Source organism: Rhinoraja longicauda, chromosome 25 (assembly GCF_053455715.1).
Source record: "Rhinoraja longicauda isolate Sanriku21f chromosome 25, sRhiLon1.1, whole genome shotgun sequence".
NCBI lineage: Eukaryota > Metazoa > Chordata > Chondrichthyes > Rajiformes > Arhynchobatidae > Rhinoraja > Rhinoraja longicauda.
In genome coordinates this window covers 12,340,605-12,355,291 of record NC_135977.1, presented here as the reverse complement: position 1 = coordinate 12,355,291, position 14,687 = coordinate 12,340,605, and the positions used below count along the sequence as shown (strand labels likewise).

The 14,687-nt window shown below is 41.8% G+C and overlaps 1 protein-coding gene across 1 annotated transcript; it reads right to left on the bottom strand.

Moving 5' to 3' along the window:
- Positions 1-2,277: 2,277 nt before the first annotated feature.
- Positions 2,278-3,852, bottom strand: LOC144605837 (uncharacterized). Its single transcript, XM_078421436.1, has 3 exons — positions 3,746-3,852; positions 3,500-3,624; positions 2,278-3,389 (listed from the first exon to the last, which is right to left on the bottom strand). The coding sequence occupies exons 2-3, from the start codon at positions 3,585-3,587 to the stop codon at positions 3,130-3,132; spliced, it is 348 nt and encodes a 115-aa protein (XP_078277562.1). The 5' UTR covers positions 3,588-3,624; positions 3,746-3,852; the 3' UTR covers positions 2,278-3,129.
- Positions 3,853-14,687: the final 10,835 nt, after the last annotated feature.

Sequence of the window (14,687 nt, the reverse complement as noted above, 5' to 3'; positions counted from 1 at the left end):
ATCCCTTAAACTACACTCAATGGAACAAAGTCTCAGCCTATCTAGTCTCTCCTTACAACTCAAGCCATCCAGTCTTGGTATAATTTGTGAAGCTTTTCTGCACTCTTCCAAGTTAAAAGGCGGATGACAGAAGGTTTTTGGTTCACTTGTCTTCTTCGGTCAGCGCACTGAGTACAGGAATTGGGACATTGTGTTACCATTGTGCAAGCTATTGGTGAGGCCTCACTTGGAGTATGGTGTGTCATTATAGAGTCATAGAGCCATACCACATGGAAACAGGCCCTTCGGCCCAACTTACCCATACTGACCAACATGTCCTAACTATACCAGTCCCACCTGCCTGCTTTTGCCCTGTATCCCTCTAAACCTATTGTATCCATATATGTCTTAATGTTTCTTAAACATTGCAATAGTACCTGCCTGAACAACCTCATCTGGTAGCTTGTTCCAGATACTTACCACCCTTTACAATAAAAGTTACTCCTCAGGTGCTCGGTTGAGTGAAGCAGTATGGCAATGACTCCAAGGCAAGTACATACTTCCAGTATTTCACCAAGCCATTTTAGAACTCCTTCAAGGTTTTCTAACTTTTGCACTCCAAACTCCGTCAATGGCCAACATATATACCAACTTCTTAATTGTTTATTACATTAGTAATCTTTCTATCTCCTGGCCAGCAAACAATGATTCATTGAAGCATCAATGTTTACCAGTTTCAGAATGTTTTAATAAGTTTTTTATTCTTTCTATCAAACCGAATAATCTCACATTTCCACAGTTATATTTCATCTTGCCCACTCACATTATGCATTTCCATCTATCTGCATTCTCACAGCATCCTCCACACAACTTCCCCACCTAGCTTTGTGCTACCAACAAAATGTGTGGATTACATTTTCTCTTATCAACCAGGTCACTGATATAGATGGTGAAGGCTCAGTGCTGATCTATTGTTGGCGATAATCATTTACTCCACTTCTGTATCCTGCACGATGCAGACTTACATATTATCCCCAAACATAAATAACGTGTTTAATACCTTTTGGGCATCCAAATATCCTACCGCTCCCTCCCCCCCCCCCCCCCCCCCCCACCTCATCTAACTTGCTAAACCTATTAAAAATCTATTGTATATGCCAATAATTATTTCCCTTCTGCAAAACTAGGTTGACTCTGACTATTATGCATTCAAGTAGTTTCGGATGCTTATACTCCTATCCACCCCCAACCCCCCACCCACTTTCTGAATAATGGAGGTACATTTGCTTGCTTACGATTGGCTGAGATTTTTAAAATAAGTTAAGTATTTACACTTTCATAAAAGGGATACTGAAAGTCGAATGACATAATGCCAGCGTTGTTTGATAGCACCATCATTTGGTTCAGCACCTAACACTCCTTGGGATCTCTTCCATCTGGGTAATTTGAAAGAGACATGTGTTTTTAACTGAATAAGTGACCTGAAGCTCATCTTGGGATCTTTGTAACACCAAAGCCGCGGACACTCTGGTCTGATTTCAGATTGTTGCCAGAGAGAGAAATAAAGGATCGCCGTCTGCGATGGGTTTCCAATTCGTGGACCTATCGTTTCATTCAGTTTCAGGAGTCAGACAAGGAGACTATCAGGTTAGAGAAGTGGAGGTGATGATGAAGTAAAAGTGCAAAGCTTCAAGAATTATAGCCGATTGTTTAAGAGGAAGCATTTAAAACTGTGGCAACTGTGGTGCTATTATTTGGGAAATTAGGAAGTGGTGCTGGTTAGTGGATGTGATCGAAGTACACTATTAGATTGCCAGTGATTGATTTACCTAAAACGATAGTTCACGGCTTTTGAGACCGTTGGCCCTTGAGGAAGCAGGTCCTTTGACGGAGGCTGGTGTGCGTGCGTGTGCTGGAGTGTGTGTGCGTGTGCGTGCGTGTGTGGGAGTGGGGTGGGGGGGGAGGGGGAGGAGTGGGGGGGGGGGGGGGGGGGGGCTTGTTTTCACTATGAAGTTAAAGTACATGGAATACCCATTCCACTGTCGCAATTAATATTTGCTTAAGGAATGAGGAATGTGGACAATCGATCATTTCTGAGCTTGCAAACTTTCTAGCATTTTTACAAAACTCTGCTGATCACTTTCGCCACGAAGGGGAACTTTATCAATCGGTTATCCCACATGAACTTTGGAACTGCTGTCCGAAGCACATTTCTTCGTTAAGATAATTTTCTATTCATTTCCCGAAAGTCACAAGAAAATAGCCAACATTTATGAATCATTATTTATTAAACCTCTCACAGGTCTACAAGATGGACATCTACAAGATGTCAAATTACTCCACATCCCTCTTGTATAGGAATCTACATAGAGAAAAACGACCCGAAATTGTTTGTCACAATTTCAGCTATTTAACACATTCAATAAAAATATACAGATTTATTTGAGAAACTCAAAAAATGTTATAGAACAAGGGTCAGATATTATGACATTACATTATCCGCTGATTTAACATCCCTTGAACTAACTGCCTCGCCTCTTCAATATGAAGACATTTCACTCATCGTTAGGTGACATGTTAACCCTTCCATCACCACAGCAACCCCATTACAGCTCTGTTAAAACTATAAACATTTACACCCTTTCAGAAAATAAACGGCGACGAGGATTGAAACATCAAATAATCAGTTTGTAAAACTGATCATGCGGATATTTCTTCTGGAAAAGCCGAATTACTGAGTTTTTCTACAGTATGAGCAAGAGGCGTAAATACAATGGCACTATGGACCGAATAGTTTAATTCTACACGGTATGGTTAGTTATTACATACCATTTTCTACCGAAAATACAAACTGCACTTATCAAGGCAAATCTTCCATCTCTGACACAGTTGAACTGGTAGGAATGGTAATGAAGAATTTCTTCTACATTTTTGGTCTGGCGTTATCTGAACTACTGTAAACATTTACTATGAACATACAATTAATATGAAGCATCTACAAATATTGTAGAACATGAATCCATATGATATGACCATACAGGTAAAGACGGGAAATGTCCCTTTACAAATTATTTAAATCCTTCATTGTGAAGGGTTAACTGTCACTTTTTCCATTCTGGAATACTGTATCACACCGGAGCAGGTCTCCAGTTACGTATATTTCATTTCATTCGCTTCCCTCGCCGCTTTAAACTGTTCAGTGGTTTCAGTTTTGCCAGGTGCCCGAGAATGCGGTGCTGCCGGAAGTTTGCCGTTTGAAAAATCAGAGGCTGATGCTGAATTAATAATCACTTGGACAGCTGCATTTGTTTCACATGCGTTGAAATCCACTCGTGGGATTCGGCGCCGACTGAACGCCTCTTGCTCATTCACTTGCATCTTTCTGGATGCAGAATCGTGGAGATTATCTGCTGAAATACAAAAGGAGCAAAAGTCGTAAATACTCAGATGGGAAGGCGAAGCTGCATGTTTAAGCACCGTAGTGTTTTTAATTGGATACATCTACTGAGTCTCATTTTACCTGGACGACACGATGTAAAGGCTTGAATGGGACTGTTTCTGCGATAGGCTCCAGCGAGACTGCAGATGGCTGTGTAGGACCAATTCATTCTCCGCAGTTTACTTCGACCCTTTTTTTTACCCCAACTGAAAAATAAGAAGCACACCAGTAAGTCAGAGACATGTCACACAAGTCACACTTTCTAATTCATAATAACATATACGGCAAGTGCCAATTCGGCATTATCTTTCACATAAGTTCACCCACCTTCTGCATTCTTGAAGGAAGGATTCGGTTTCTTCTAATGTCTGAGACTCGCACCTACACTCTGGACCCGACCCAAACCCTCCTCCAAAAAAGCATCCAGCAACAGGCTGGCAGCCTCTGTTGCAGTTTGTTCAACGACGCCCCTATTTATAGCTCGGAATGAAAGCGGAGAAGCGTGAGTCCGGGTTTCTCGACGTTTCCCACACCTCGGCAGCCAATCGTTGTGGTGAAGGGAACAATGGCTAATGTGTTTCTTTTGAATTAGATATTATCCACACTGTTTGACGGGTTTGTGCAGTCAATTCATGGAACCATCTGGAGAACTGGTATGAGCCAATAATCCCTGCTCGCAGTTTATAAGATACGAAGACAAATTCTCCCACGTGCCACCCACCACAGGACTAAAAATAAGAACATCTGTCTCATCGCTAGCCTTCTGTTAAAATACACTCCGTAAACGTTGTTAAAAATATCAAATAAGTCCCATTAAAATTATTAACGGATCCCATTAAATACGTTTGTATTTGGTTAAAATGGTTTGCATGTTAAAAGTTATTATGAGGTAGAAACAGTTCGAAGGAGATACTTTAAGGTGTCTCCTGATAGACAGACGATTTTAAGTACAAGGTATTTAACCATGTTTTATGTGGATCTCGCATTCCTACCCCAGCCTTTCCATTTTAAGTATTTTGCTTAGTTCCGTAGAAACAACCATACTTTTTTAATGAGTAGTAATGTGGTCGGTAGGGATGCTAACTATATATTCAGTTTTTTCCACTTTTCAATCCAGATGGTGATATCGAAGAAGAACCCTAGATTGTCATCCGCGTGTGGAATTATTGTAGACTTTCTGTATGGCTGACGAGTTAACAACGTTGGAGAACAAGCCCATTATATATATTCTAACAATCAACTTTCTAAGCCCCCCATATGTTCTCTCGATGGGTGATATTTATTTCACACACCCAGCTGCCAATATTAATGCATGGTCTTTCTCCAATTTATTTTACAAAAAAAAATGTCGTTTCTACAAATGATCGAGGCCCAGAATGTCATTCTGTACCTTCATATTTCGCTTGGGCATCTTACTGCCCAGCGGTATGAATATTGATTTCTCTAATTTCATGTAAATCTTGCATTCCCTTTCTCTCCATCGCAGTCACCCCCCTCCCCCCTCCCCCCCCCCCCTCCGAACCACCACCGGCCTGACATGACACAAGTGTGGTTACCTTGCAGTTGCGGCTTAAGCCCAACAGAATCACTCAGAATCGGATTTCAATATCGAATGACGAAACTCTTATTTTAGGACTGTGAGTGGTGGTTTAGACACTCCATTCAGGAGGGGGGAAATAATCCCAGCATTTATCCTCTCAATCACAAGATGAAATTTTGTTTGTTTGAACGACTTTACGTCTCATTCTTCGAAATCCCGGGAGTACTGTATTTACCCAGTCTAATAATCTCTAACTGCGAGGACAGTAGAACGATTCCCCTCCAATAACACCTCTTAGGAATGAATTTTGATGACTAGTTGTTCCGCTTCCACTTTCATTCGTATATCCTGTGTTTGACAGGGAGGTCGATGCTGTACGCAATATTTCAGATATGTGGTCTCACCTGTTTATTATTGCAATAAGATCTTATGTGAATCCTTTTGTAAAAAAAGTCAATTTATCATTAACCTTCCGTATTCACTGTTGTATCTGCCAAGATAACATTAAATTATTCATGTACAACCCTAACCCTAACCCTAACCCTAATGCACGTCCACATGTTTCAGTCATGTATTACGAGGCATATACAGTTCTTCTATATTTAAATTCACAACATGCAAACATTTCATTGTTGCAAAATCGCAGCAGTACATTCCGTCAGTGTTAGACGAGCATTTGTTAGCACATCAAGATATGGACACACATCACTGCCTCCGTGCCGATCAGGAGGCTGTGCAGATGTTATGCGTAGAGCCAAATGATCAACTAATACTTCAATCCTATGCTATGTTTATCTATTTTTGTATCTAAGTGACTAACCCCACATTTCCCCACATTATACTCCAAACCAATTCACTAACCTCGTTTATATTTCCACGAAGCCACCATGTATTATCATCACAGTGGATATTTCCAGCCAGCTTTAACACACCTGGATATAATATACTTGGTTCCCTCATCTGATTAGCATTAGGTTTATGCTTACGTTAATTCCCAATGGAAAGTAATACATTTTCACTGAACTGACGATTGCTAGTTTACAACGGAGTGATTTATATTAACGCATGTTAGTTACACCGTTATTATATCGTGGAAGATGTGCAGTATTCACTGGGATTGTCTAATTCATTTTTAGTACAAGGACACTTCCTATTCTTTTAAGAGGGTTGAATACGGAACGACTTTTGGAAAAATAGTTATCTGGGCCATGTAACTCCGCCATTGATAAAGAAGGACACCTAAAATAACTCTCGATATATTTTTCCTTCAAGTACATTAAGTAGATCGAGAGAGTATATTTGTTTTGTACAACAATGTACATACACTGGCTGTCTATTCTCTGCATGACAGAAAACCCCAAATCTACATCTTAAGAAGTACGTTGTTTGCTGGCTACCAAACAGTTGGAATGTTCTGAAAAGGAAACGAAAGGGTTTGTATAAAGGCAAATATTTAGGGTCACGTCCATTGGAGAATAATACAATCAATACGTTGCTGCAGCTGAAATTCTGTTTCATTGACACACAGACACACAGTTGCAGAACTTGCTGTGCATTCGGTTGCATTTGTACGAGCAGAACACCTAGACAGATGCTTATTTGCGGGTATGGCCAAAATAAAGCAAATATCACTAAACAAATGTAATGGGGATAAAGTTGATCCGCATCAGTGCTGTAACCAACAGTTATAGTCTTAAAAAAACGAATCCAAAAAACGTGGGCGACCATCACTACGAGTGCTGCTCACGATTCGGGGCATTCCAGAACAACTGGCACTTCCCTGGATTTGCCCCTTTGTGAATCAATGGGAGGCGAAACGCATTGGTCGGAGGGAAGAAATAATGTGAGAGATGCAAGGAAGGTGCTTGACTACGAAAAGACATCCGCCTCGTACATAATCTACCAGAGCCCAATGGAAAATACTTCAATATCACAAACCAGCTGCCAACTTCACCTTATATTTTATCCCAGCAAATCTACATTAATTGTAGCTTTCATTCTGTTCCGCTGCAATCCTTTGGAATTTTTAGTGTAGTTCTCAAGGAATGTTATTAGCAGGTTCTCTGGGAAACTTTTGTTATACATTAATCTTTCGCGACAGAATCTATTGGTAAAATGAACGATTGGAATGAGACAGATGTTCGCACCGTTGTCGTACATGGAGGTGAGATGGGAAGAGTTCTTTCGTTTCCCACCAACCCGGCATGAGCCTGGCTGGTCTGAAACTACTGGCTCAGTCCGGCACTCCAGATGGTCCTTTGAGACTCTGTGAGTCAAACGATGAGATGATTTACTCATTGACAACTCATTGACTATCGTGTCTCTGACAGTGGCGATTGGTTCCAGTGTGTGGGAAACGCTGAGAATCCCTGGCTCATGCTTCTACCGTGTCCACTAAGAACTATGAGTACATAACACATTGGATAGAGCAGCACAATATCGAGCCTTACTTGCACTTGTTTAAAGGCCAGGAGTGGCTGTAGGTACATCATTAGCACTGGAAGTCAATTCTTCCCGAGGTATTACAAACCGTGAGTGAAATTATATTTAAGATATAATGAATTGATTACTTCAGGGAAATATTAATAATTAATTCACCCGTCGGTGTTTTTGAGTAACAACAATATTTATTTATGATTTTATTTATAATATGCACGGAAAGAGGTACCTGAACACCCGACTCGGTGTCAGAAATATTCTGGAGGTTAGAGCGTAAGTAGAAGCCTTCGTATCAACTGTAAGTGTTTGATCGGGAAACCAACCTTTACACGCTGAAGCCGTAAAGTTCAGTGTTGAACATCAATGAGTTGTTCTCAAATCAATTTCCCTTACACCTGCCTTTCTTGGTTTGCAGGTGATCGAGTATTGACTCCACGTGACCATCGCTGGGAGTAGTCCGAAGGTGACAAGATTAGAAACAAAAAAGGGCACAACGTGCTGGAGTAACTCAGCAGGTCAGATGGCATATGTGGAGAACATGGATATGCAACGTTTCGGGTCAGGACCCTTCTTGAGACCCAACCCCAAACGTTGTCTATCCGTGCTCTCCGGAGATGCTGCCCGACCCGCTGAGTTACTCCAACGCATCGTATATTTTTGTTTGTAAACCAGCATCTGCAGCTCCATGTTTCTGCAAATTTAGAAGCAATGCAAGCGCCGAAAACCCCTGTCCGAAACAAAACCCGAGAGTTTTACTGAACTCAACATGCAGTCAATGATTATTCAGCTCTAAGCCACAAACTGTAGCTGGGAGATACCGGTGAAGCTGAAACAAAGGAGGCATTTGCAAGTCCTGTGGAGTCGCTAATTAGAACCGGTGGAAGTGGTGGAGGCAGGCTCGATTTTATTATTTAAGAGTAAATTGGATAGGTATATGGATGGGAGGGGATTGGAGGGTTATGGTCTGAGAGCAGGTAGATGAGACTAGGTCAGAGAAAGTGGTCGGCGCGGACTGGTAGGGCCGAACGGGCCTGTTTCCGTGCTGTAATTGTTATATGGTTATATGGTTTAAACCGCAAGCACTTTAAGAGTCTGGTGTTCAATAGTATTGCAGAATTGAATCAGTGGCATTAAATCTTCACATTGGGTTGGAAACACAGAAACATAGGGTTATTTGTGTAGCTTCATAAAAATGTGGCTGTCTTCCACTATATTTAGTTTCATAACGCTGCATTACATTCAGGTTGTACGTAGTCAGCAGATGGAGTGATGGCCAGTTGCCGCGTCAGCTAACTAAAGAAAGTAACATTCTCCGCTCTGAACCCAAGGGTCATGAATCCAATTCGCCGCGAGGACCTCACATAATAATGAGTCATGGATTAATACAGCTTGGAAACAGGCCCTTCGGCCCAAATTGCCCATGCCGACCAACATGCCCCATCTACACCTGCCTGCGTTTGGGCCATATCCCTCTAAAGCTATCCTATCCATGTATCTGTTTCAATATTTCATAAACGGTGCAATAACGCCTGCCTCAACTACTTCCTCTAGCAGCTCGTTCCATGCACCCACCACCAGTTTGTGTAAAAAGTTACCCTTCAGGTTCCTATTATATCTTTCCCTCTCACATTAAGCCTATGTACTCTGGTTCTCAATTCCCCTACTCGAAGCAAAACTCTGTACGTTTACTCAATCCATTCCTCTCATGATTTTGTCTACTTCTATAAGATCACCCCTCATCCTCCTGCGCATGAAATAATAAAGTCCTAGTCCTAACTAAAGAAGGCATACGTCTCAATGAGGGATATTTTTGCCTTGTTGGAAATGTCTTAAATAGCTGTCGAAATTTACATAAAACTATATTTGTGGTTGCTGCGTATTCACATGGCTACTTGTGTGAATTGGAAATTAAAAACAATTGTCTTCATAAGAATAATTTCTGATTGTGACAGCAAATTGTTTTAGTTTAGATTGTAGAGATACAGCGCGGAAACAAGCCGTTTGGCCCATCACGATCATGCCGACCACCCGCACACCAGTTCCACGTTATTCCATTTTCGCATCCTATACTAGCGACAATTTACAGAAGCCAATTAACTTAATCTTTAAATGAATACGTTTTGTGCAAATAAACTAAGCACAACGGATTTCTTATAGAATAACTGAATTATTGTAACTGTCAGTTTTATAAATTGATAATTGGTACATTACGTTTGGCTGGTATTTTGGGGAATGAATCCCAGAAGGTGAATTTCCGAATAATAGAACGTTGTTAACACAATCCTCCGCCAGCGAATAGTGAATGGAACAATTTCTATCATATTTAGCCAGATGCTTTCAAATGGAAGGAGATGCTTTGTTTTGTAAAGGAATAAACAGATCCCCTCTTGTCCAATGCAGTAACGTGCACCTGGTTTCTACAATATTTGTAGAGTATCAAAGCACCACATAGTAGATTCTGTGAAATTATGAAATCATTGGAGTGACAATAGAAAGTTTGTCAGCTCAGTTAAGTTGTTACAACTCTCGCCTCTGAAGGCAATAATTTCGATTTCAAGTGGCATTTTTGTTATGGGAACCTGATCTGGCTGGCTGGTCAATGTTGCGTTAATAGAATGGTGCACTGCTGGAGCTCCTCTCTTCCCTGCCATTCCCCCTCTCTCGGCAACCCCCCCCCCCCCCCCACCACCACCACAACCACGACCCACTCCTTAATTGCACCAAGGCTAGATTGGGACAGTCATTGATTCATACAACATGGAAACAGGCTCTTCAGCCCAACTTGTCCATACCGACAAAGATGCCCATCTAAGTTGGTCCCAATGGCTGCATTTGACCCATATTCCCTCTAAGCCTTCCCTGTCCATTTATCTATCTGCACAATATTCATATATACCATATAATAAGAAACAATTCAATGCAGTAATAACCCGAATACAAGTGCAAATAAATCCATAGATTTAACATTCTGTCAACTGCATGGTTTATTGTTGTTCTGTTAATTTACAATACTAAGCATTCATGAGAACATTTCTACTTAATTTCATCGCTTGACAGATAGTGTATTGGAAGACCGAACAGCGCACATTGAGTTATTAATGAGCGGAACATTTCAGGTGGTTATAGCAGAAATTCAGAGGAGAATTTCTGACACAGTTCAGCGTGCAGAGGGATTTCTCTTCGAAACTATTTCCGATAGAGCAACCATTCTTTGTAGACACTGGGCTGGGCAGACAGATTGTCGAAGCAATACAGTCGTTGTAGCAAACGGATCCTTTACATTTTTTGTATGACATTTCCCACTTCAAATCGAGAGCGCGTGACGGTAATCATTAAGATTATAATTAAGTTAATCAGGTAAAAGTGCGGAAATATATTTTAAGAAAGGACGTGGCGATATCCAAGGCGTGAGTTTTGTTGTGCACCAGGAGAAGTCGTGTTTTAGTTGATATCAGCATCACGTTCTCACTGCCCTGAATTTACGCCAATTCTACAGGTGCTTCGTCGGAGACAGTGTGAAGGTTTAAAGAATCTGTCAACTGCGGGCAGTGAGCGGAAGCAACGTGCTAAAGAACACAGAACATTTGTCAGATTTCTCGCTTTAGAAAATGTTTGATCGGACCGTGCTTAATTGCGTTGCCTGGAGTTTTACAACTCGTTTATTTCCCCCACCACGCGACAGATATTTTATTGTCCATCGCGTTACTTCGGTTATAGAGAAAGAATATTCTGTAGTAGACGCTGGATGCTGAGGTAACTCAGCGGGTCAGGCAGCATCTCTGGAGAAAAGGAATAGGTGACGTTTCAGGTCGAGACCCTGCTTCAGACTGCTTCAGTCCAGTGGAGGCGAGAAAAAAATCTATTAAGTGCTAGGTCGATACAGGGAGGGGTAGGGTGATCTGCAGATGTGTGAAGATTTTTACAAAGGCTAGAGGTGAAAAAGGAGACACTAAGGTGCCAGACAACGAAAGAAGCGGATGAATGAAATGTAGAGCTACAGGGAGGGATGTGAATGGAAGGAGGAGTGGGGGGTGGGTCAAAGATGGGATAAAAGGAAGTATAGATCAAAGTAATGGGAGTGAAGGAAGGAGCAGGGCGACTGGGGTGGTGGGAAATGGTGGCAGAGATAGGTCCTGGTGGGACCAGGATGGGGGGCGGCATGGGTAAGAGAGGGAGGGAGGGAGATATTACTCCCATTCCTTCTCTCCTGCTGAGTTACTCCAGCATTTTGTGAATAAATACCTTCGAGATATCACTAGAGATCAGAGAGTTCTTACGTTGGTAAACTACCCAAGTTGCAAATGAGGTGCGGTTGTTCCAGTCTGCGTGAGTCTTGATGCGTCTTTACATTTAAACAATCATTCACACTGTCGGATTTTCTCCATATATAATTAATGATTTCACTTGGCTTGGTTAGTGCTGTCGACAAAAATATGACCACTTTTACATTTGAGGTATTTTACTTGAGAGTGACATTCTCTCACGTGCTTACACGTTCGCATAAGAGAATGTCTACTTTGTCCAATTGATATTTTTAAGGCAGAGATAGATAGATTCTTGATCAGCACGAGTGTCAGGGTTTATGGGGAGAAGGCAGAAAAATGGGGTTAGGGGGAAGAGATAAATCAGCCATGATTGAATGGCAGAATAGACTTGATGGGCCGAATGGCCTAATTCTGCTCCTACCACTTATGACGTTATGACCTTACCTATTAACTATTTTAATGGCTGTACCCATTGATATGTTATTACATTTATCAAATCACGTTTACAGTATTATGAATTATTTTGACAATATTACTTGTTCAAATACTCTCAATTACTGCATCTTAACTGTCGAACCATCAACTACAAGTAAATCAGACCTGTTTCTCAGCGACCCCAACCCATTCCAGTTAAAAGCCTTCAAGCAATACGCTTTATTGTCAAAGTCAGGTCTCGGCCTCCGACCTGCTTGTTTCAACGGCGCGTGGACATTTCCAGTGACGATCATTAATTTTCAAGGCATTACTTCTAACGAGACAACGATTGTCCTAAATCATAGTATTCCCCCCCCCCACCCCCCCCCCCCCCCCCCGGGCCCCAATGATGGACAAACTGATGTCAACATTTGGAGTAGATACCTCGTGAATGCTTTTTTGTATCAATTCTCGGACTTATAATTCAGAGTATTCACGAGAAAGGTTATACTTGGGAATATTTCTATAGTTTGTGACTTGAGCAATTATGTCCCAAGTATAGGTTATTAGCCCAAGGCACTTTTGGGGATTCAGTTTATTTACTCTGCAAGACATTCTGAGGAGCACAGTGTTACTGGGCGGAGAGTTGCGTGGATTTAAATGTTGGCAACATTGGTGCATTCTTGTTAGATAAGTGCTTTATTCCGTCAATCATACTGGACTCGATCTGAACTAAAGTCTCGCGCACGATGCGAAGTGTGAGAAGAATCGGATCCAAGAATCAAGAAGCACTGGGAGGAACTTGCAGCAAAGGGGTTAAAATGAAACCTGCCAGGACAGATGCGACAACAGGTTAATGAAGCATTTAGATATCATTAGGAGGAAACAAAAAAAACTTCGAAAGTACTGCGGATCAGTTCCCACGATCTGCTTGTTAGATCCTTTCAATTCCATTCCGACTGAATAGAGGCTTTGTGACGGCGCAGCTGTTAGAATCGACCTTCCCTAATCTTCGACGCGTGGGAAAGCAGACTCTACCAAACCCCATCACACGCCAGAAGTGGGCTATAAATAGGGACACACTCGCAGATTACATCTGCAACAGGGCACAAGGCCAGATGCGTGCATCGTCAGTATATCACGTGTAATGTCAACAGTGTTCAGTGACTTTCACTTATTCCCGCTGCTTTTCTGTGCTCTCATTGCCTGGATCTCAGCAACGTATCAAACATAAGTGATAGACTTACCTCAGGGTCGACACTTCGAAAACCGTGCATCAATTATTGATTATTATTAATAAAAAATATCGATAGCCAAACTTTTGAGGACGTGATTGGACATTTGGTTGTGGTAATGGAGAAAACATGCAGAGATGTTAATTTAACATTAAGGCAAGTTCCTTGCCCACGAGACAAATCCTGGAATTAAGCACCTGGAAAACACGCAGATTCTACAAACCTGAAATTAAAGTTGCAAAGGCTGAAATAAATCTCGCAATTCGGGCACCATCTGCGGAGAGCGATTCAACGTGAAAAATGAACTATTTTTTCTCTTCACAGGCACAGTGCGATGCACTACGTAATGCCAACATTTCCTGTTTTTCTATTAATCATGATGTTACGATGGTATTGATCGAAAGGATGCATTTTTAGAGCTTACTTATTTTCTGATGCCTCTGTGGTTTAGCGGTAGGTTTGCTGCGTCAACGGGTCGAGTGCAGCGCCAGGGTTCAATCCTGGCTACGGTTGCTTCTAGGGAGAAACTAGGGAGTTTCTGTAATTGTGCACTGGAGGTAGCACGTCTGCAGTGAGCTGGCTCCAAGAAATGTAAAGCACTCCTCCATTTCCATGGTTTCAAGATACCTTTTCAGTTGTAAACTCATTGACCTGGAAGATCAATAAGAGTGTCTCTCCCTCCATGGATGCTAACAGCATTACAGCATTTTCTGTTCTTACTTTTGAAAGTGGAGGGTGATCTCTGATCGGAAGCTGAGGGAAGGTATCACAAAATGCTGGAGTAATTCAGCGGGCCAGGCAGCATCTCTGGAGAAAGGAATAGATGACGTTTCGGGTCGAGACCCTTCTTCAGACTGATGTGTGTGGGGGGGGGGGGGGGGGGGGGGACAAAGAAAGGATAAAGATGGAGACAGGAAGACAGTGGGAGAACTGGGGAGGGGAGGGGAAGAGAGGAACAGAGGAGCTATCTAAAGTTAGAGAAGTTAAATAAAGGAGCTATCTAACTTGAGAAGTCAAATAGAGGAGCTATCTAAAGTTAGAGAAGCTGAGGGAATATCCGTACACTTTAGCAGCGACACCAAGATTAAATTGTACGCCCCAACATATCTCTGACCTCAAATAAAGAGATATCTGAACGCATTTTTATAGTAAAGATGACACATATTTGCCAAGGGGACTCGTATAAGTTCCATTGACCCGGCCCCTTTGCATATAACCACCGCTTAAAATCTTGTTGCTTACTGCTGGAGGAACAAATCAAATTCACATTGTAACATTAGTCTGGAATGGATACAATTCAAAATTCTGGAGTCAGGATGAATACTTTTGGAAGTAAATTGACGTCCGGAAGCTACTGATTCAAAATTGTGTCTGTT